The sequence below is a fragment of the Setaria viridis genome, chromosome 2 (assembly GCF_005286985.2).
Source record: "Setaria viridis chromosome 2, Setaria_viridis_v4.0, whole genome shotgun sequence".
Lineage (NCBI taxonomy): Eukaryota > Viridiplantae > Streptophyta > Magnoliopsida > Poales > Poaceae > Setaria > Setaria viridis.
Window position 1 is genome coordinate 30,242,231 of NC_048264.2, and position 20,591 is coordinate 30,262,821.

At 43.2% G+C, this 20,591-nt stretch overlaps 3 protein-coding genes across 4 annotated transcripts; 1 reads left to right on the forward strand and 2 right to left on the reverse strand.

Moving 5' to 3' along the window:
• The first annotated feature begins 220 nt into the window (after positions 1 to 220).
• Positions 221 to 6,548, forward strand: LOC117845529 (glutamate receptor 2.9). 2 transcript variants are annotated; one of them, XM_034726587.2, is made up of 4 exons: positions 221 to 959; positions 2,387 to 3,675; positions 4,396 to 5,103; positions 5,758 to 6,548. In XM_034726587.2, the coding sequence occupies exons 1-4, from the start codon at positions 629 to 631 to the stop codon at positions 6,307 to 6,309; spliced, it is 2,880 nt and encodes a 959-aa protein (XP_034582478.1). In that variant the 5' UTR covers positions 221 to 628; the 3' UTR covers positions 6,310 to 6,548. The 2 variants fall into 2 exon arrangements, with proteins under 2 accessions (XP_034582478.1, XP_034582479.1); XM_034726588.2 differs by lacking the exon at positions 221 to 959 and adding an exon at positions 1,754 to 1,963.
• A 416-nt stretch (positions 6,549 to 6,964) lies between these two features.
• Positions 6,965 to 8,667, reverse strand: LOC117845530 (uncharacterized). Its single transcript, XM_034726589.2, has 3 exons — positions 8,392 to 8,667; positions 8,142 to 8,271; positions 6,965 to 7,981 (listed from the first exon to the last, which is right to left on the reverse strand). Exons 1-3 carry the CDS (start codon positions 8,525 to 8,527, stop codon positions 7,168 to 7,170), a joined length of 1,080 nt encoding a protein of 359 aa, XP_034582480.1. The 5' UTR covers positions 8,528 to 8,667; the 3' UTR covers positions 6,965 to 7,167.
• Positions 8,668 to 16,698: 8,031 nt separating this feature from the next.
• LOC117843162 (transcription initiation factor TFIID subunit 10) lies at positions 16,699 to 20,523 on the reverse strand. The gene is made up of 7 exons (XM_034723722.2): positions 20,390 to 20,523; positions 20,128 to 20,324; positions 19,979 to 20,043; positions 19,758 to 19,820; positions 18,748 to 18,805; positions 18,592 to 18,642; positions 16,699 to 16,963 (listed from the first exon to the last, which is right to left on the reverse strand). Exons 2-7 carry the CDS (start codon positions 20,281 to 20,283, stop codon positions 16,883 to 16,885), a joined length of 474 nt encoding a protein of 157 aa, XP_034579613.1. The 5' UTR covers positions 20,284 to 20,324; positions 20,390 to 20,523; the 3' UTR covers positions 16,699 to 16,882.
• Between the last annotated feature and the right edge of the window lie 68 nt (positions 20,524 to 20,591).

The window sequence follows — 20,591 nt, forward strand, 5'->3', positions numbered from 1 at the left end:
GACGTGAAGCAACGACGCCCCCGGCGATCTCCCAGTGCGGCCGGTGTTCCTTCGCGAGGACCACCGGGCCGGGTTTTCAAATAATCCAGCTACTGGGCGGACGAAGCTCGCTCGACGACTTTGACCTCAACCACAGCACCCGATTCCAGATTCCTCGCCTCCTCTCTGCCCGCTCACGCTGTCCGCCTGTCGAACTACACGCGGCGCCACAGCCACGGCCGGCTTGAAGTTTTCTCGCCCGGCCCGACGCCGGGTGGTCACGCCGTGCGGACACGAAATTACCCGGTGGCTTGCATTGCGCCGCGCGCAGAAGGACCGATCGCTCTGTGCCTCTGTAGTCTGTACATGCATGCATCCTCCCACGGCACGAGCAGCGCTGTATGGGTATGGCTGTGTAGAATTTCGCGGCAATGCGCCACCCGGCCGGTTCAGCGCGCGCGCGATGACGGCGACCTCTCGCTATGGCGCGGCGCGGCACCGCATGCAAGCCAGCCGCCGTGCCCCGTGCGAGCCCGGGCAGCTACTAGTCGTCTCCTGGTAGCCTGGTACGGCGCTTTCTCCTTTAGCCATCGTCAGTCACTGGATCGAGCAAAAGGGAATCGCTTTCTCCTTTAGGCATCAATCATCCATGAAAGCTGGAGCGGCGGCTCAACAGCCGGTAGTGGCGGGTGCCCGCTCGCCCCGTCGTCGTCCCTCGTCTCGCCTCCTCCTCGCCGTCCTCCTCCTCTGCCTCGTCGTCGGCGCCGAGCGGGGAGAGGGGCAGGCGGCGGGAGGGAGGCGGCGGGTGGACGTCGGGGTGATCCTGGACCGGACGACATGGCTGGGGAACGTCAGCTGGGCGTGCATGGAGCTGGCGCTCGAGGACTTCTATGCCGACGCGCGGTACGCCAGCTACAGCACCAGGGTCAGGCTGCACCTCAGGGACACCGGACCGAGCGCCGTCGACGCCGCGTCGGCAGGTAAGTCCGGCGAGCTAGCTCTCGCAGCTTACTTGCGCGATCACATCTCGTTACTAGGCTTGGCAATTTAAGCGCGTGCGTCGCACCCAAACTTGCATGCATGTGTGTTGTAGGCAATGGAGCGATTTGCGGAGGGGTTTTCTTTTTCTTTTTCTTTTTGGCTCCGATCCTCTGATCCATCTAATCTAGGATCCTAGAGCTAAAATCCCTGTTCTGCTTCTTCAACCGAAGGCCGATCAGAGCATGCACGGTTCGGGTACCAAAGCGAGCAGAGGAAGGTTGAACCTGAACGGGAGCTTGTCCACCTTCACGACCCGAGTTTGAGCTTGCGCAATGCGCCTGAGCTTGTTAGGCTACGCGAATGGAGCTCACAATACACCATGCGCCAGCGTCTCTATCTCCCTACGTGATACCAAAGATTTACTGAGTGTTCTTTTCAAATGGTCTAGGGTAATTTCTATCCTTCACAATTTCTTACGGACGGATGAGGATTTTTCAACCTAATTTGGACATTTCTTGAGAGGAAAAAAATATTTATCTTTGAACAATCAAATAAAAGTATCGTGGGCCATTTGACGAATAGGCATTGGAGATTGCCTCAATTATACTAATAGAGAATTTGACTATTTGAAATAATTTGATTAAGAAAAATAATGAATAACTGTCGGCCTTTCGACAAACAACGCTTAGTGCAACTGTGCGAGCCTAAGGCGGGAAGGCCCAAATCTAAACGTGCCACGATGTCGGCCCAACGTGACAGCCCAGTGAATTTGAGCCCACATCCCACACCACCACGGCTTCTCTGTTCCCAGTTTCCCACTTCTCACTGCCGGATCCCCCCTGCGTGCAGTGCAGCGTGCGCGCACCTGCGGACGGCGTCCTCCGGTGGCGGCACTTTCGCAGCCTCCCGCGCCGCCGGGGCCCTACCGACCTTGCCCTCCTCGTCGGCTCCTTCCCCTCCGATTGCCGCGCCACCGAGCTCCGCTCCGCGTCATAAGGAGAAGGTATCCCGTGCCCGCGTTTTGTTTGTACTTTGTAGCGATAACTGAATCACCGAAACCTTGCAATGCCATATCCTGGGATCCATCCATGTTGCGAAGATGCCGCCACTGTATAGTATGCAAATCGGGGCTTTCCTATGGACGCCTGAAACTTACACTGGCCAATACATAGGTTGCGAACGCTGTCCACCCCCGCTTTCAGTTAGGATAAGACAGAAGTTGTGTGCTTTGAATCTTGTTTTCTCCCCCAAAACAAGAGCCCGCATTGTATTCTGTTTCTGAAGCTTATCGTTTGCTACCTAGTCTTAGAATCCCTGCATCTGCTGCAGGTTTGAAACCGAAAATTTTCGTGTTAACGTAGAATGATTGAGCGCCGCTGAACTCTTTTCAGTACCGTTGCTTACATATGTTTGGGAAACACTGCAGGTGTCGATCTACTAAAAAATGTTCGTGTACAAGCAATCGTGGGGCCACAGACATCAACTCAAGCCAAATTTCTTGCAGAGCTTGGGAACAAGTCATCGGTTCCAATCATTTCGTTTTCTGCAGATAGCCCATCCTGGTCGCCCAGTCAGACCCCATACTTCATCCGGATGGCATGGAATGATTCTTCTCAAGCAGAAGCTATCGCCTCGCTCGTCCAGAAATTCAATTGGAGGGAAGTCGTTCCTGTCATCGAGGATGATGGTACCAACACTAGATTCATCCCTGATCTTGTTGATGCCCTGAGACATGTTGGTACTCGTGTTTCGTACAGGTGCAAGATCCATTCTTCAGCTGGAGATGATGAGATAAAGGGAGCTATCTCAAGTTTAAAAGGCAATTGGACCAGTGTATTTGTTGTGCGCATGTCATACCAGTTAGCCCTTAAGTTTTTCCGGTTTGCCAAGGATGAGGGGATGATGGGCCAAGGCTTTGTATGGATTACAGCATATGGTTTGACAGATATTTTTGACGTAATTGGTTCTCCTGCACTTGATGTGATGAATGGTGTTGTTGGGGTTGAACCTTATGTTGAAGACACTGAGAGACTTCAAGATTTTAAACAGAGATGGCATTGGAAATACAAAAGGGAAAATCCAGGCACAAAACTGAATGGGCCTATACTTTCTGGTCTGTATGCATATGATACTGTATGGGCATTAGCATTAGCTGCAGAGAAGGCTGGATATGTGAGTTCAGACATCATGGTGTCTGAAACAAACAATGGATCCACCGACTTTGACAGACTTAGTACTTCCAAGGCTGCCGAGAAATTGCATGGTGCATTGTTGAAGACTAGTTTCATTGGCATGACTGGGACATTCCATATTCAGGACTGGAAATTGTTATCAACAACTTACAAGATAATAAATGCAGTTGGTGAGGACAGAAAAGTAGTTGGTTTTTGGACTCCAGGATTGAACATATCCGGAAATCTGAAAAAGAAGGTTGATCTTTACAACATTATATGGCCAGGTGGCAGTGACAAGGCACCAAGAGGATGGCTATTGCCTGCAAATAAAACACTCAAAATAGGAGTACCTTTTAAACCTGGGTTTAGCAATTTTATTCAATTTGCAAATGGTAAAGCCACCGGGTTCTGTGTCCGTGTGTTTGAGGAAGTTATTCGTGCATTACCTTATGAAGTACCCATTCACTATGAAGAGTTTGGAGATGGTAACGGAGAAAGCAATGGAACCTATGACTCACTTGTCTACAAAGTTTATCTTAATGTATGTTTGAACCTTGCTCTGTTCCATTTTGCTCTTGACATGATCAAGCCAGAGGAGTTAAACTTGGTGCTCAAACTAGCCAATGATACAAATTAATTAGTTGATTAGTAATTATCCAGAATCATCTGCAAAATTCTGTCCTTTATGATCTTCTCGAGTACATAGAACTGGTAGGATGTGATTACTTTTTATTGATTATCAGTCATGCAAATATGTAAGATTATAAACTTAACTAAGTCTATGCACTTTTTAATTCTATATTTCTCTACTATGAATATGCATAATCCACACAAAAGATCAGTATTCATTGTCACTTACAATTTTCGTTTTGCACTGGGCCATATTCCTGCTTTTGTGCAATAATCTGATTGGTAACTTTTCAGCATGTGTATTTCTCTTTTAGGAATGTATATTGTCAGCTAACTGCAACACTCTAAGTGGTGATTTATCTAAATACTGCAAATAGAAGGCAGTATCTCTTTTATTAATTAAATCAACTTTATTAACTTGGTTACAAACTCCTGTCACCAAAAGAACATAGTTCCTCCTCCATTCAATTCTTAAAAGGATTTGTTACCCCCTCTTAAGTCATAGTCAAATGCTTTTGTGTAAATATTATTCCTAATATTTTGTTCTACTCGTATAAATATGTACAAAGTGGTAGACATTCGTAGCCTCTATCTAAAGTTTCTCAACCAGTTTTATGTGATTTGCTGGCAGGAATTTGATGCAGTAGTTGGTGATATAACAATTCTAGCCAACCGTTCTTTATATGTGGACTTCACTCTTCCTTATACCGAGTCAGGCGTACGCATGCTGGTTCCAGTTAGGGACCAGAGACAGAAGACTGCATGGACATTCCTCAAGCCTTTGTCAGCTGGTCTATGGTTAGGAGCTGGGGCCTTCTTTGTCTTCACAGGTTTTATAGTTTGGTTTATGGAGCACAGAACAAATCATGAATTCAGAGGACCACCAACCAGTCAAATTGGATCTACCTTCTACTTCTCCTTCTCAACACTTGTATTTGCTCATAGGGAGAGTATTGTGAACAACTTATCAAGGATTGCAGTAGTAGTTTGGCTTTTCGTGGTGCTAATATTGCAGCAGAGTTATACTGCAAGCTTAAGCTCAATTCTCACGGTAGAACAGCTTCAGCCAACAGTCGCCAATTTAGATGAAGTTATCAGGCGAGGGGATTATGTTGGCTACCTTGCCGATTCTTTCATGCCTGGGCTTTTGAAACGGTTGAAAATTAATGAATCAAAACTGATCCCATTCAACTCTCCTGAGGAGTACAATGATGCCTTAACAACTGGAAGAGTTGCCGTCATTGTTGATGAAATACCATACCTCAAATTGTTTCTCTCCAAGTATTGCCACAACTACACTATGGTTGGGCCAACTTACAAATTCGATGGATTTGGTTATGTAAGTGACTTTTATACTTTTGTTTTTCAGTACAGCTAGGTTGCAGAACTCTGCTATATTACTAGATCATGATTTTATAAATTTGGTGCCATGATATCAATTATTGTGGTCTTTGGATTCCTGGATCTTTTAGATGTAAAAATGCCCAGCTAAGGATGAGATGGATGATCAGATTTGTTTTCTGGTGGGATTGAAAAATTCAAGATCATGATCATATTATTGAATGATTGCATGCTTCTAGAAGTATTAAATAACATTAATAATTTTACTCTGCCAAATTAAATAACTCCGCCTATGTTGTTTCAACATAGCTGTCCCAAGCCCAGATAAAGGAGGAGGGGTCTCTTCCCCGTAATCGTGAGGGTTGTAAGGTTTGGTGAACCAAAGTAAAAAAAAAAACTCAACCATTCATATGGAGATTGTCATGCAGTTTGTTCCTAATTTTGTGCAATGTTTGTTGTTATATTGGCCACTGTAATTGAAAATTATGATTAATATAATTGTTCCCCATCATCATGCAGGGTTTGTGCAAATGTTAAATATAACTGGCTCACTGACACACAGGGCTTCTAGAAATGATTAATAAATTATCTTATCATTTTGTAGCACTGTGTTATTGACATTACGTTTCTCATTTCTATACTATTTCTACAGGCATTCCCTCGAGGTTCTCCACTCGCACCTGAAATTTCAAGGGGAATACTGGAATTGGCGTCAAACGACACAATGGCTGAACTGGAGAAAGAGTTGTACCGTGATACAATGTGCCCAGACAAACTTGACTCCCAAACTTCAAGTAGCCTTACACTGCACAGCTTCCTTGGGCTGTTCATGATCACAGGGGCATCTTCATTGCTGGCTCTTGTTCTGCATGTTGGCATAACGCTTTATAATAATCGGAGTCATTTGATCAGTGCCTGCAGTCAGGGTTCATGGCGTGCATTGCTTGCCATTCTCTTCAAGATTTTTCATGAGCATGACAATATCTCCAATACTCCGGATAAAGATGAGACCAGAATTGCTAACATTGATCCTACAGTTGAGAGCCCATGGGGCATGTCTAATCACATCATCGAGAACTTTGATTCAGACACTGATTCGGGAAGCCCAGCAGAAGGAGAAGGAACACCAGGTAGGGAAGTTTCAAATCAAGATCCTGGTCCACCATCATTTGCGTACATGCATTCTGAGGGGGTAATGGAGTAGTATTCTTTTATCTCTTGCCATTGCGAAGCACCAAAGGACTCTATGGTCATCGCATACTGTTCAGTGTAATTGATTCATTTGATGCACAGATGTATAGTCTGCTTTTAGTTTCATCATTAATACAGATGTATTAACCTGTACTGCTGATTGTTTTCATCAATAGTTAAGTAGAAAATTCAGCATAGTACATTCATTATTGAAAGGCATATGAGAGGAACCGATCTGATGAGTTCGTCTAATTTATTTTTTCTTATATCCTGAATTTTACCAAACTTCGTAAACACTTCCTATTGCAATGTACCACTTACTGTTGCTATTTCCAAGTGCTATCACAAATCATCTATCATGAAAATTTACCAGAACATTAAATCCAGTACCAATCAACTAACTTTCCAGTCTACCTCTTCGTCGCCCTTGAATAATTGGTGGAATATTGCATCTGAACTAAAGCTTCTTGATTGTTCATAAGTTGCATCTGATAAACGCCAAACCAAACATATCTTCCTGCTTGCATGTACACAAGTAGGCAACCGGGTTTTATTCACTGCAGACTACTGCATACTAAGTCGATGTTTCTGATCCTGAATTTCTGGAGGAAATCGGTGTATATGCGTAGCCAGATTCATATGTATCCCATTAGCATTTACAACACACAGGATTATAATCACTATATATTTAAATGATCAGAAATGAAAACTACTGAACTATGATACATATTCTCACACACCGAAACACAGATATATTCAGAATGAAACCTACTCTCAGTATCATATCACACGTTCACAAAACTAAATGCATTCCATCAGTAATCTAAGCAATCTAATGTGCACTAGTAGTGCATGTCTGCAAAGCATCTGGCTACTGGTTGTATCCTTGCACGTAGTCATCGAACACTGAATCCACTCCAGGAGTCGAGCAGCAGCTCCAAGAACCAACAACGCTGCCGTCCACCGCCTCATGATTCATTGCCCTGAAGCAGCAGCCGTCTACGCCGTCCCCCGCCTCGTCGCCGATCTGGCCGTTCTCCGGCAAGCACTGGATCTGCCGGAGCAGCATGTTGATCTCATCGTCGAAATCACCAAACGTTGCGGAGGCGGAGCTTGCCGTCGTCGGCGTCGAGCTCGAGCTCTCCACGCCCACCGCCGTCATCGTCTCTCCCCCGGTGCTCGTCGATAGTGGCGGAGTGCAGGCACCGTCCATGTGCTCTTGCACTCCGGCTCCTGTATAATAGCTGAAACTGCTTGGCATGTGAGACCAGAGGCCGGAGTAACCAGCGGTGGAAGTTGCACCGGGCAGCTGCCGCGGCCGCATCTCTGATCCCTCGCTCGCCGTCGGTGAAGGAGAAGGCGACGGGGACGGGGACGGGCTTGGCCACAGTGGCGCACCGAGGTTGCTGCCGTAGTTGTACAAGGTGAAGGCCGCCGGGATGTCGAGGCGAGCCTGCTGGTGGTGGCGCCGGTGCAGACGCATGCTCGCCTGCATCCTCTCGAGCGCCGACGAGGAGGCGGCGAAGGAGCTCTGCTGCCAGGTTGGGCTCATGAGGAGCTGGAGGCGCGTCTCCGCCCTCGGGCGCCGGCCGCCGCCGAGCAGGCGCCGCTTGAGCTTGGTGTTCCAGTGGTTCTTGACGTCGTTGTCCGTCCTCCCCGGCAGCTGCGCGGCGATGGTTGCCCACCTGCCGAGAACCCAAGATCATCAATGGAAGAATTCCTCAGCTAGCTATAGGCTATAGCTGGCTAGGCAGCTGATTATTGACGATCTCTACTAACTCTGAGTTGCAGTAGTTGGAAAGGTGCTTGGAATTTGAATGGCTGAATTGTACGCCTAATGCTCACCTGCTCCCGATGCTGATGTAGAGGCTGCAGATCAGCCTGTCCTCGTCCTCCGTGAAGCCGCCGTGCCGGATGTTGGGCCGGAGGTAGTTGAGCCACCGGAGCCGGCAGCTCTTGCCGCACCTGTTCAACCCTACAAATTAAACCAGCAAAAAGCTTAACGATCCCATATCCAGCCAGCGTCCATAACCGATCGAGTTGATCTTCTGCAGCTAAGGCAAGGCAGACGATCGATGAAGGTGCTTGCACCTACCGATCTTGTGGGGGAGCTGTATCCAGTTGCCGCCGGCGCCGTGCTCGTCGATGTAGGCCTTGAGCACGGCGTCCTCCTCCGGCGCCCACGGCCCCTTCTTCACCGTCGCCTTGTCGCAGCACGGCGCCCTGCCCATCTCCGCTCTGTTTGCTGCTCGGCGGTCAGGTCGGCCGAGCTCTCCGGAGTAGCTAGGAGATGGCAGCGAGTGCGGCGGGGCAGCAGCACAGCAGCTAGCTTGCTCTAGGCGGCGTGTGGCTGATGCCTTGGGGCCAGGTCTGGCTGGGTGTTTTATTTATAGGAAGAGACCTTGATGTGCAACGTTACTTTTTTTTTCTCACTATACAACAGTCAGTCGACACGACATATATTTCTACTCTTTTTTTGTTGTAATCATTAGCCTATCAGGGGATATATAGTTGCAGCATTTTCCAGGCTAGCTGTGCTTCTGCATATAATAGGAGTAAGAGATAGAAGAACTAGAGGATATGTAATTTTATAGACCACAGGAGTCTACTTAAGATTGTACTAGTTGCATAAGTATCTGGCAGGATTTTAACTTTAAGTGATCGGTGCCAGTTTATAACTAAAATCCTTACATCACACGCTGTTCCATGTTGCATCAGTTCGATTCTTAGGTTTTTTTTTCCAAAACACACATTTCACTTTCATATGCACACATAAATACTCACTCAGTCACTCCCTATAAACACATATACGTCCAATGTACACCTTTAATTTGTGAACATCTCCAAATAACTAGACCAGGATATATATTAAAATTGATGAAGTTGCCAGTTTGCCACATATATATGCACCTCATTGTAGACGACGAATCTTAATGTGTTACCGGAAGTTACTTTACTATTTGCATTACCACAATTTGATTTGGGGGTACTCTCTCTCACACACACACATATATTCTCCGTATATAGTCACGAAATCTTATAACCACTCTCTACCTTGCAGCCACTCAAGCCTGGTCTACTATATGACCGGCCCTTGCAACTTGCTGGGCCCCTTGACACGCATTTTTGGTGGTTCTTCTCTCAAAGTATTCTCAAGTTGCACCCAAATATCTCTAGAGTTTAATGATAATGTAAGGAATATCAAGAGATTGATAGCCTATGATCTCATGAACATGTCATTACACGCTTAGATTTTTAGTTCCCGAAAGTTGGCGAGGTTCTGATATTAACAACAAAAAGCCACCCAAAGCAGCTTGGGAAATGGTAACTTTACCAAAGAAAGAAGGAGGTCTGGGAGTTCTTAATATTAAGACACAGAATGAGTCCTTGCTGCTAAAATACTTACATAAATTCTTCAATAGATCAGATACACCTTGGGTACACCTTATATGGGAAAAGTATTACAACAATGGAAAATTACCTAGACAAATCAAAAAAGGATCCTTCTGGTGGCGAGATATTCTTAAGTTGCTTGACAAATTTAAAGAATTAGCGTCTGTTGCAGTTCAAGATGGTAGCACATGCTACCTTTGGCATGACACGTGGCATCAACAAGTATCATCTCAAGTTTATCCACACCTATACTCTTTTGCCAAAAAGAAAGATATTTCCTTGCAGAAGGCATATTTGACACATGATTTGCAGCAACTTTTTCACCTTCCTCTACCCAGGCAAGCTCTTAACCAGCTATTTCTACTAGCAACCAATCTGGAAGGGATCAACTTCGACATTTGGACTTATATATGGGGCAATGGCTTCTTCTCAGCCTCCAAAGCATATCGCCATTTAACTGGACATCGCCAGGTTTATCAGGTATATACTTGGCTCTGGAAGTCGAAATGCCAAAATAAACATAAAGTCTTCTTTTGGCTCGTGTTAAAGGACAGACCGAGCACAATAAATGTTCTTAAAAGGAAACACATGTTTTTACCATCCTACTCCTGTGTCCTCTGTACCCATGACAAGGAGGAAACTCTTTTCCATCTCTTACTGGAATGTCCTTTTGCTCAAGTGTGCCGGATCAATCTCGGTCTGTTCATAGATTTGCAACAGCAACCTTATGACATTTTGTCTAGCTTCAACAACCAGCTACAAGTTCCTTTCTTCATGAAAATCATTGTTATTATGAGCTGGTGTATTTGGATGGCAAGAAATGATTGGATCTTCAAGGCAATTGATCCTACTTGTCAAGGAACAACAATACGTTTCAAGCACTTGTTTACTTTGGTTTTGCACCGAGTAAAAGACTTTTGGAAGCAACCTATGGCTGAATGGCTAGAGCATACATTGTAATCTTCTTAATTTTTTTTTGTTTCGTTCTTTGTTTCCTAATTTGAACCTTTTGTACCTTCCTTTTGCCTTTTATAATTAATATATAACTAGCATGGGTCTTCCTCTCCTGTTCCCTCAAAAAAAAATTGTATATCTTGCGTCAATGAGAAATATTTATTTTTTTCATTGGTAACCTTACCAAAGAGACTATTCGCTAGTCAACCATAAGTAGTGTTTTCAGAAATTGCAAGGTTTTTGTTTAGGCAAAAAAAACATTGCAAATTCAGGTGTAAATTTAAATTAGTTTCGAGAGGCCAGAGGCAATTATACTGATGAGGAGCCACCCACACATTTTGTTGAATGACAACTAATGCTAACATATAGGCTACCAAAAGAAGCAAATAAAATTTATACAGAATTACATTTGTTTTCCTCCGAGACACATACAAACAGAATATCAGTATAAGAATCGTGCCCAGTTGTCAAACATTATGTTGATTACGGCCTACGTATAGGTACCGAGCAAGCAAAAGTCAGCCGTGTTTCTACTCTACACCAATAGCACATCGACAACAGTATTAAGTTATATTGTCAACTGCACATGTATAAAACCAGATCCTTATCATTTGGAAGCATGGTGACCTCACACAGAAACACATACACAGATAGCTGCAGCAAGTTAACAAAGTATATATTTGCTTAGCGCCGCGATTAACATGTATAGTCGGCAACGGTACCATAGAGTACGCTAATCATTATTTGGCAATAAGCTGGATATTTTTTTTTTTGAAACAGGAGGGGTTGCTCCAACTTGTTATATTATATATTGGAAAGAAGTAGCATAGCAGAGTCTGCAAAATTACAATTAGGATACAAAGAACGAAACAGAGGAAATGAGGTAAACTACATTAGTTGTATCTATTGCTCGAAGAATAACGAAAGCAAATTTAGATTTAAAGCAGGCCTTGCAAGTTTGCCATCCAGATGGCTGTATCCCCTTGAAAATTAGATCATTGTGAGCCATCTGGATGCTCCAACTCATGAGAATGATCACATCCATGAAGAAGGGAATTTGTAGGTGTACTATGAAACTGGCGAGGGTTAAAAAAGGAGCATTGAACAATGTGTAGATGCAGCCATGCAGGAGCATCCAACATTTTTGGGAAAAGGGCACTGAAGAAAGAGATGTTCCAGAGCTCTTTCATCATGTTGGGATAGAGTACACAATCATAAGAAGGGAGGGCCATGCAGGCTGTACGTAGGGATTAAGAGTTCCACGTAGGCAATAACAGCGACTCCGCGAGGGGAAAAAAAAAGGCAGGACATTTACAAATATATGGTGAATTTTTTTTACAGCAAAGCTTTCTTTTTGGCAGTAAGGAATGCCACATGTTCAATATATGGTCATTTTCCCCACATTTTCATTTTGCACAATTTGTTTTCCCACTAATCTGTTGCATGCATATTTCTTTTTTCCCATTGCGATCAGTTATGTTAAATGGTGCTTGAAGCCAGGTGGCTATTTTATCCATTTTAGTCCCATCTCACCCACCATGTCTCTTCTGTCCAACAAGCCTCCACAAGAAGCTATTGAATAACTCTGCTGCAACCTTGGTGCTTCCCTTGTCTCTCAGGTTCTAAGAATCTTGGCAAGAAAATTTTAATATACAATACGTGTACATTTAATTTTGGAGTCTTATTAGGATGTAATTGATATTAGTACCCAGAGAAGAGTGGAAAAGGAAAAGGAAAAGGAAAGTGCTTAATTTTGGTTGCAACATATGTAAATTTTCTAACTTTTTGAAGCCCATGCACCACCGAGGACTTTGAATCAGGTCAAAAGAGGGGTAAATAAATCTTTTTTTAAAAAGGAGGTAAATAACTACCAATCCGGGCAGTCGCCCAACTATTCACATTGGTGGCTCTGTTTCTTCTCCCAAATATTACCATTGGCAACTACAAAACCCCTCACAGAGTACTTTAGTTACATGTTATTGGTTCGAAAAATTGTAGTACTAAACTCTATCTCAAGAAACAATATATTGTTTCAGTATTACTCCACGATATTCAAATACTTGATCGCAATCACACACTTGAAAACCATGCATAATTGCAGTTGGTCCATTCGAAGTTTCTTTCAACGCACAAGTGCCCGTCATTTGTGAAAGCGGAAACATTCTTCACAGCTATAGTAGCCACTTGTGAAAAAGAAAGGTCTGCCAAAACTTTTCAGACCAGAGATTATTAGCATTAGCTAGAGCCTTTACCACCAATAGTCGCTGCATAATGCACGAGACCCTTTCCACGAGAATTGCAGTGAGAAAATAAGGTCCAGCGCAGCATAAAAAGTTGCTGCGGCGTCCCTTCTGTCGTGTTTTGACCGTTTTGGAGAAGATGCCACGGAAATGTCGCAAAGCTTGTGCATAGTGGAGCCGGCCACAAGCGACTTTGGCTGTGCACCGGTAGCTTTGATCCTTTCCCTGAAACATTCTCAGTCTGATGGTTCTTCAGATATCACAGCGATCGATGTATATTCCACTGAATCATGGGTTCACACACCCCAACCGTACTCCCTTGCTGGTACGGATTTGATACCATTGCTAGTCTGCTCTTGTTCCAATATATATCCACGTTTTCTGAAAGGCGCAGATTTAGTTCATTTCTTGGATATATAAAACTCAACACGATCAAATTATGAAAAATCTACTGACTTCTTAATTCCTTGTTGCACGAACTGTAGCCCTCAGTGAAAACATCAGCAGGCAAGTGGGTTTGTCTGCAAACTTGCAAATAGGCCATTTTTTGCGGGCTTCACACTTGCATCCCCACTTAAGTTTGATCCGACTCTTAAGGTATTACTTTCACTAAAAGGATTGAAAACACATGATATGATCAATTCCAGGTCCTATTTGGAGGAGCTTTCCATTCTTGCCTTTTCCAATGCAGGTGCAAAAGCTATGTGAAACTATTGTTTCTAAATCCGCCTTCGAGTGAACCCTAAACCACTCAACAGTCAGAAGACAAACCGGCAAGACCATTCTGCTTCCAAGAAAAGCTGCTTTTTGGGAAGAAGAAAAAAACCCGCCCAAGGCAGCCACTCAGACAACTGGCTCTACAGTCATCTACATGCATAGTGCAGCCGACGTACACACTCCGGCCATGTGAGCGTGACAATTCTTTCAAGCTGTTCCGCCTTTAGAATGAGAAGATCGGACAAGATCACTATCACTTTCTTCAAACGAGGTGACGAACCTAGCTGGGGACGCTGATCCGTATGCCGTGACAAATCTGTCACCAGAGTGCTGTGAATTTGTAATCGCTGTCATCGATCGACAACTTAGCTTTCAATTTACAACAATCAAATTCAAGTCAACATGGGCGAATGTATAGTAGCTTTCCCTCCAAAAAAATGTATAGTAGCTCTCTGCTTATGGTCACCCAAAATTCCCTAACCAGCTCCCGTTACATATATGTGCTTGGGTAAATAGTCAAACAATAATGCCCTAAGTATGATTATCTATATTTTTTCTCGAATATGCAGGAGAGCAACATATCATTGTATTATTGTATTATGATATCAAAATTGCGTCAACTTGGGTTTGATTGAGAGTTGAGACTGTTTAAATTTTAGGGTTAGCAAGAAGTACAGACATATATATGCATAAAAACATTACATTTGAGGAATAAAGTTCGAGTTTTCACTTGGGTGGGTGACATGTAAACAGTTTTGATTGAGGGCCGTTTGGATTAGAGGGTTTTATATATGGAGATACTTTGGAGCACAGTTGGTTCCTGTTAGAAAATCACAAATTTTTATTAATAATGGACCAGCAGGAAAGTAGCATTCATAACAAAATTATTGTAAATTCATACTGCTCCCAATCCCACATGAGACTGAATTAGTCACTAATGAAAGTGTCAAGATAATGTTGAGGAATGATTGGAGCCTCGCCAGCCTACACATCACAAGTGGATGGAGCTTCACACCAATTTACCCAACAACCAGCTCAGGAACCCCCCCAAATGAGAACACCCTGCAGCTCCGGGCACTTTCCTGGATACCATACCACATATACCAGCCGGCACAAAAAGAGGCTCGCATTGACCTGGTTTGTGCTCGAAACGAGAGGAAAAGACAGGCAGCCAGGCGACGCCCGGTCGAAAAGGCGGTACCGTTGCCATCTTTTTCCAAAAAGAATGTGACACCGGAATGATCCATCCATCGATCGTGGTTTTTCACTCAAAAGTGATCAAAGTGGTGGTGGACTTGGTTAAGGGATGGTGGTGGTTTTTTCTGAGCCTTTTCTCCTTGTCTTCGCCTGACCTAGCGTTTGGATTCAGGAATCCCATGGCGCTTTGTCACTTCTTCTCAACAGTGGGCAGCCATCAGCAAGGTGTCATGAGTAATCTCGTCAATAATGGCAGCAGAAAGGGTTGTCATTGCGCTGTTAGGATAAGCTCGGATTTGTTTATCCTTTCCTTCTTTTTTTTTTTGTTGTGAACTCTTCAAACTGAAGGTACCAGCTGCTGCCTGCCTGAACCATGTAGAGACTGCACCTGCTGACCTAGCCATGTATGACTTCATTTCACACATTGTCATGTCATGACCTCTTAGGCTCTTACTGGTCCTAGTAGTAGATGGCGAATGGGAATTCAAAAGATTAGCGAAGATTGATAGCACGGGAAAGTCAAAAGCTCTTGTTTTTTACCCTTTTTTTTTACCATCGAATGATTTGACCTGTGGATGAATAGCAGAGTTAGAAAAGCTTGTATAAAAAATAAGGGTGGAAATTGATTGACATCAGTCTTGTAGAAATGATGAATACATATGCTCGCTGTGATATGCGGGCTATACATATTGTAGCAAGCCATTATACTTTTTATTGAACATGCACATTAATGAATACATTGAAAGCGACCAAGTGAACAATTTGAGACTTCTTTTTGCGAGGCAATTCAACAACATGATTGTTTCTGCACTTCAGAGTTAGACATCCAAGTTACCCACTTGACCTCTATGATATTCTAGTTTGTCGATGGATAGAGGTAACTTGTTACTTGATTTTACCTCTCTAATATCATCATGACAGTCACTTGTGAGGTTAACTATGCGGTTTCACTCATTTGGATGTGACAGACGAGTTAAACGAACTGAACTTGACCAAGTTCCTTTTGTCCTGTGCGCGAAATCAGCTTGATGTACGTAGTTAACCAATGATACCGGTAACTTTTAGAAGGATATTCGAAGTGTGCAACTTTTCTACTGCATCGATTCAATGTTTTTCACTTTCATACTATAGATCAGTTACTGTCCTTATTGTTAAACCATATCATTGCGCCGGCCATGATTTGTTAATCATTCCCAGACCGTCAGCACAAAATGGTTGTGATGAAGTCAAAGCTTTCTCTTCTATTTTTTGTCACTTCATTATGCAAGTGGAAACACTGAGATAGACCTGAGAAACTTGTGATTATAAATGTCTATGTCGATGGTCATGCATATAGAAATTGGAGAGTGACCACACTATGCAAAGTTTAAACCCCTAATGGTGGGTTGGTGGCCTAAATTATGATACTAGGGCTGGTCCCTTTCAGAGATCCAAACTGCATTGAAAAGAGGAAATGTGTCAAGCTTTTAATTCATTTTATAAAAAAGTGTGGTTAGAAATTTGATTCGTGTTGACGAATTAACAAAACAAAGTCAAGCGTGCATGGTACATCAGTACGGTCGATGGTAGCATGAGGCGACCTTTCACGCCTCTGCTTAGGTTTTCTAGTGATGTGCTATAGACAAAAGCAAGGGCACAATCAATCAGTGGTCATGTGAAAGTACACACTAATCAGTCGATCAATGATGGAAGAATAATGGATCTACTAGAATCGTCCAAACAGATTGTCTCCTAGGGCCAGAGGTAATTTAACAATTTGCCACCCTGTGAAGGCCTGCCTCAAGGGTTAGTGATACCATTGTTTTTTCTGGCAAATTATTCCCTGAATTTATAAGTAGAAAATTATGTTTTTTTTCTTTCAGATGTTCAAGATGTTAGTAATCAACACTGATAATACCATCTTAGTAAGTATGCAATCACACTCTGATGGTCAATAATAATACATCACGAATAGCAATGTAGTACACACTTAGGAGTACACTGTTACATTGAATCGGGCAAGAATGCGGACAGGCCATTCATTGACACGATCCTATATGATTCCAAGTTCTACTTGACACTTGCTACAGGTTGACTCAATATAACCTACTCCTCCCTTGTCGAAGGAGCCATTCCTGCCGACGGGCTGTCTGCAAAGTACTCTGGGTGTTTCAAGTTCACACCATGCTGCAAAAAAGTTTGTTGCGAGTATAAGATCACGAATGGATCAAATGCAGATGTGGCGGAAAGTGGTCAAGCAACCATCATCGGCAGTTTCTATGGAACTAATATGGCTTTAGACCTAAAATGACCATGTTCGCTGCAGTGTTGGATGCTCATTGCTCTGATAATAACATTTTCCATGGGAGTACGGAATGCTACAATCATCTTCAAATTGCATGGTATCATAATTAAAAGAATATAGTGCTGTTCGTAGACTAGGATCATCCCCTTAAGTACCTAAGCTTAATCAGGATAGATATTTTAAGAATTAAGATTACAGTTAGCATTATCATTTACTTTATCCTTCCAACAATGATGCCATGAGGTGTTGGTAAAAAAATGTGGAAACTTCAAATTAGAGACACGCTAAAGAAGCATGTCTTACGAAGAATCAGGATTTTATCAAATATAAGTTCTGGAAGGATCTCTCAATGGTGGACGCTGAAGAATCCCTCTATCAACATCATGAACATGTATGGTATAGAGCACGAAAAGGATGCCCTTTTGTGCAAGGTTTGTACGAAAGGTAGACCTATTCGGAACATAATGAAAAAATGGAAACAACACCATGGCATGGTACAAAATATACCTTGATTGGTTACTAAGGGTCAACCAGAAAAGATGCACTGGTATGGAGAAGATACCCCGTGGCTTCAACATAGCCTTACGAGTAGTTCTAATTGAACTGACAAATTTATGCCACATTGGGAAAATGGAAGTTCCATTACATTTGTGTGGAAATTATTCCTGTTTGCAGTGCTTACTTCCATGAATATAATGGTCTTCTTGTCAATGATTTTGCATAAACCTATAGGGTATTGTCACTAAGAAGATCAGAAGATGCAAGGTTGGATTGGCTGCTTCATTGTTTTACACTTTTACTGATTGCACCATGCATATACGACACATTTACATGGGAGATGGACTGTGATTTCAAAATCTTAGTAACATTCACAACCCAGTTTTCTTCCTTACAATGTCAGTTAGGTTGATAATTTTGGTTTAATAAGTATGGGCAAAGAAAACCAAGATGTTCTGATCTCTGATCTACATGTGGCCTTGTCTATTTAGGCACGTGTGAACTGTGAAGTATCAGTAACAAAAGATGTTGTGGAGCTCACGAAAAAGATACAGGTCATCTGGGTCTTGATTTCACTGCCACTGGGCTGCTGGAATTGATTATATGAATATATCTAGTCCAGCATTCTTGAATGGAAAACTAAAGGAAATCAATCATCATTAAGATCTCCAAGTGTGCAGCCCAAGGTATGTCCTCACACAGATTTCGTGTATTGTTTAAGTCTTTGTTCATGTACTCTGTTTAACTGCCGTTAACAGTTGTTTCATCCTTATGAATTTGGGTAATTCATGAGGACCATGGAGCATATCAAACTGAATCTACATAACCTGTTCAAGTTTGAGGAAACACTTGGAGATTCCAGTCCTGAGAAAACTAATTGCTATAGTGTCTAAGCAAAATAATGTGTTCCTGACTCACTTTTCTCTCAACTGGATTCAAATATGAGAAAAAGGTAGTAAACGGTAAGCTGCTGCCTACAAAAAGAAAAATTGCAGAAATGGAAACTTTTTACCTCACGCAAGGCTTTAGAAAGATCATCCATAGTCAGTACAAGACGTCTATCCTGAAAATTATATATATATTTTTAGAGAATGTGATAAGTAAGCACTACGACTACTAAACAAAACTTAATGTTAGGAACATGAAAAGTTCAACTAGAGTTATTCACCTTAGGCTGTTTGCTCTTATTGTCTTTGATAGGTGCTGCTACCCTGGCCTTGCAGTGCCTATTGAAGGGAAAGAATTATGTAATAATCAAATTAGTGTATAATTATGATACACTAACAGTGTGTAATGCATACTGCTAATGATATCCTTAAACTAGTTTTCTATATAGTGAAGAGTAGAGAATGTCATACAATGACGAAAAAGAAACAACAAAATAAGACCCCCTGATAAATTTACACAATGCAATCCCCAAATGGCACAAGAACATGTAAGCCTCAAACCTACATGCACAAATAAATACTAATCTTGGGAACACACCAAAACATATTACCAAGGAAGCACATTAAGACAGCATAACTATGAAATGAGGATAGCTCTCACAAATCAAGTATTTAGTATAAGCACATCCATTATGTATCAGAATCTCATTTTTTAAGAAAAAAGAACTCCTTCAATGACCAAGAACCCAGAGAGGGAGTCAGTAGAGGCAGAGAGATCCATGGAACACTCGGACAGTTTAGTAAGTTCCAAAGGGAGATATTTCTCATGGAGGATGTTATCAGTTACCAGACTATAAAAGAAGGCATTTTCTTGTCTGCATAGAAATATAGAAATGATTATCCATCACTATAGTGGCATGTTAAGTTTGCAGGAGCAGCACACAATGAATAGTGTTTCAGTAGCTGGGCAGGTTCTAGAATTATAACTATTATAAATGCAAATTAAACGATAATGAGGAGCATAACTTGAAAACCTTTTTTTCTATCATTCGGATATTACACTAATCATGAATGAATAATTCCACAAGAATAGTACATGCAATTAGAGAAAGGGTTTTAATTGAAGCCTAATAAACACAGAAACAAACCAAAGCATGCAATTGAACATAAGATTTGCATTTACGTGGAAGAAAGGAACAAGACTGCTCTATTCTTGAACATGCATGAGGACTGCAAATCATTGATACTAAGAATATAATTACAGAATAATAGTGACTGTAGATTAACTCACTGAAGAGAATCGCTTGCAATGTCTGAAAGGAACTTCTGGGTGGCTACAGCAACCAATCTCGTTCTGTAAAACACAAATCAGATAACGTAAGCAGCAAATTAAGCAATTTCTACTTCTAGCTGTAATGAATCTAAGCACTGATAGCTTATTACCATCAATCAAGTCTACTAGGGGAAAAATAAGCCTTCCTGGGAGAAATTGGCAAGCAAATGAGCACTTACAAGCGGAGGTCAGGACAGTTGAATCCGCTGCGTCCGAGGTAGTGCTCCACCAGCTCGTCAGGAATCTTCAGCACCACCGAACCAAGCATCAGGGCTAAGCCAAGAGACAGAAAAGTAGAGAAGGCGAGAGGGGGGTGGTGGCACCATACCGTGGGGGTGTAGTCCATGAGGGAGGAGAGGAACTCGGTGAGCGCGGTCTCGTCGTCGTGCCGCCCGTCCCCGCCTCCACCCACAGGCCCGCCCATGCCCGGAGCCATGCCCCCGCCAGGGCCTCCGCCTCCACCGCTGCTGTTGCTGCCCATCATCCTCACGTCCCGCCGCCTCGCTGCCCTCACCGCACGAGCAGCTGGTAAGATCCGACGGTTAGAATCGCGCAGATCGCTGAGAAGAAAGGCGACGGTCAGCGCTCACCGTGGGAGAACGCCCCGCCGCCGGCGACTCTGGAAGCGGCGATAGGTGTCAGCGATGACGACGGCAGCAGCTTCGCAGAAGAGGTCAAGAGGGGCCGCCTGCGACGCGGGCCGCAACTGGACCCACTGTAAGAGAGGTAGGGACACCATTAAACGGGCCATCGTTGGGCCAGAATGGAGCCGCACCTACTTGTCCGGAGGCC

Coding starts and splice junctions, on each gene's coding strand:
- LOC117845529 (XM_034726587.2), top strand. CDS start 629: ATGAAAGCTGGAGCGGCGGCTCAACAGCCGGTAGTGGCGGGTGCCCGC. Junction 3,676..4,395: donor TCTACAAAGTTTATCTTAAT/GTATGTTTGAAC, acceptor ATTTGCTGGCAG/GAATTTGATGCAGTAGTTGG. Junction 5,104..5,757: donor AATTCGATGGATTTGGTTAT/GTAAGTGACTTT, acceptor CTATTTCTACAG/GCATTCCCTCGAGGTTCTCC.
- LOC117845530 (XM_034726589.2), bottom strand. CDS start 8,527: ATGGGCAGGGCGCCGTGCTGCGACAAGGCGACGGTGAAGAAGGGGCCG. Junction 8,272..8,391: donor ACAGCTCCCCCACAAGATCG/GTAGGTGCAAGC, acceptor TTTAATTTGTAG/GGTTGAACAGGTGCGGCAAG. Junction 7,982..8,141: donor TACATCAGCATCGGGAGCAG/GTGAGCATTAGG, acceptor GGTTCTCGGCAG/GTGGGCAACCATCGCCGCGC.
- LOC117843162 (XM_034723722.2), bottom strand. CDS start 20,283: ATGATGGGCAGCAACAGCAGCGGTGGAGGCGGAGGCCCTGGCGGGGGC. Junction 19,821..19,978: donor AACTGTCCTGACCTCCGCTT/GTAAGTGCTCAT, acceptor TGTGTTTTACAG/AACGAGATTGGTTGCTGTAG. Junction 16,964..18,591: donor TTTCTAAAGCCTTGCGTGAG/GTAAAAAGTTTC, acceptor ACTTTTTTGCAG/CATGGTGTGAACTTGAAACA.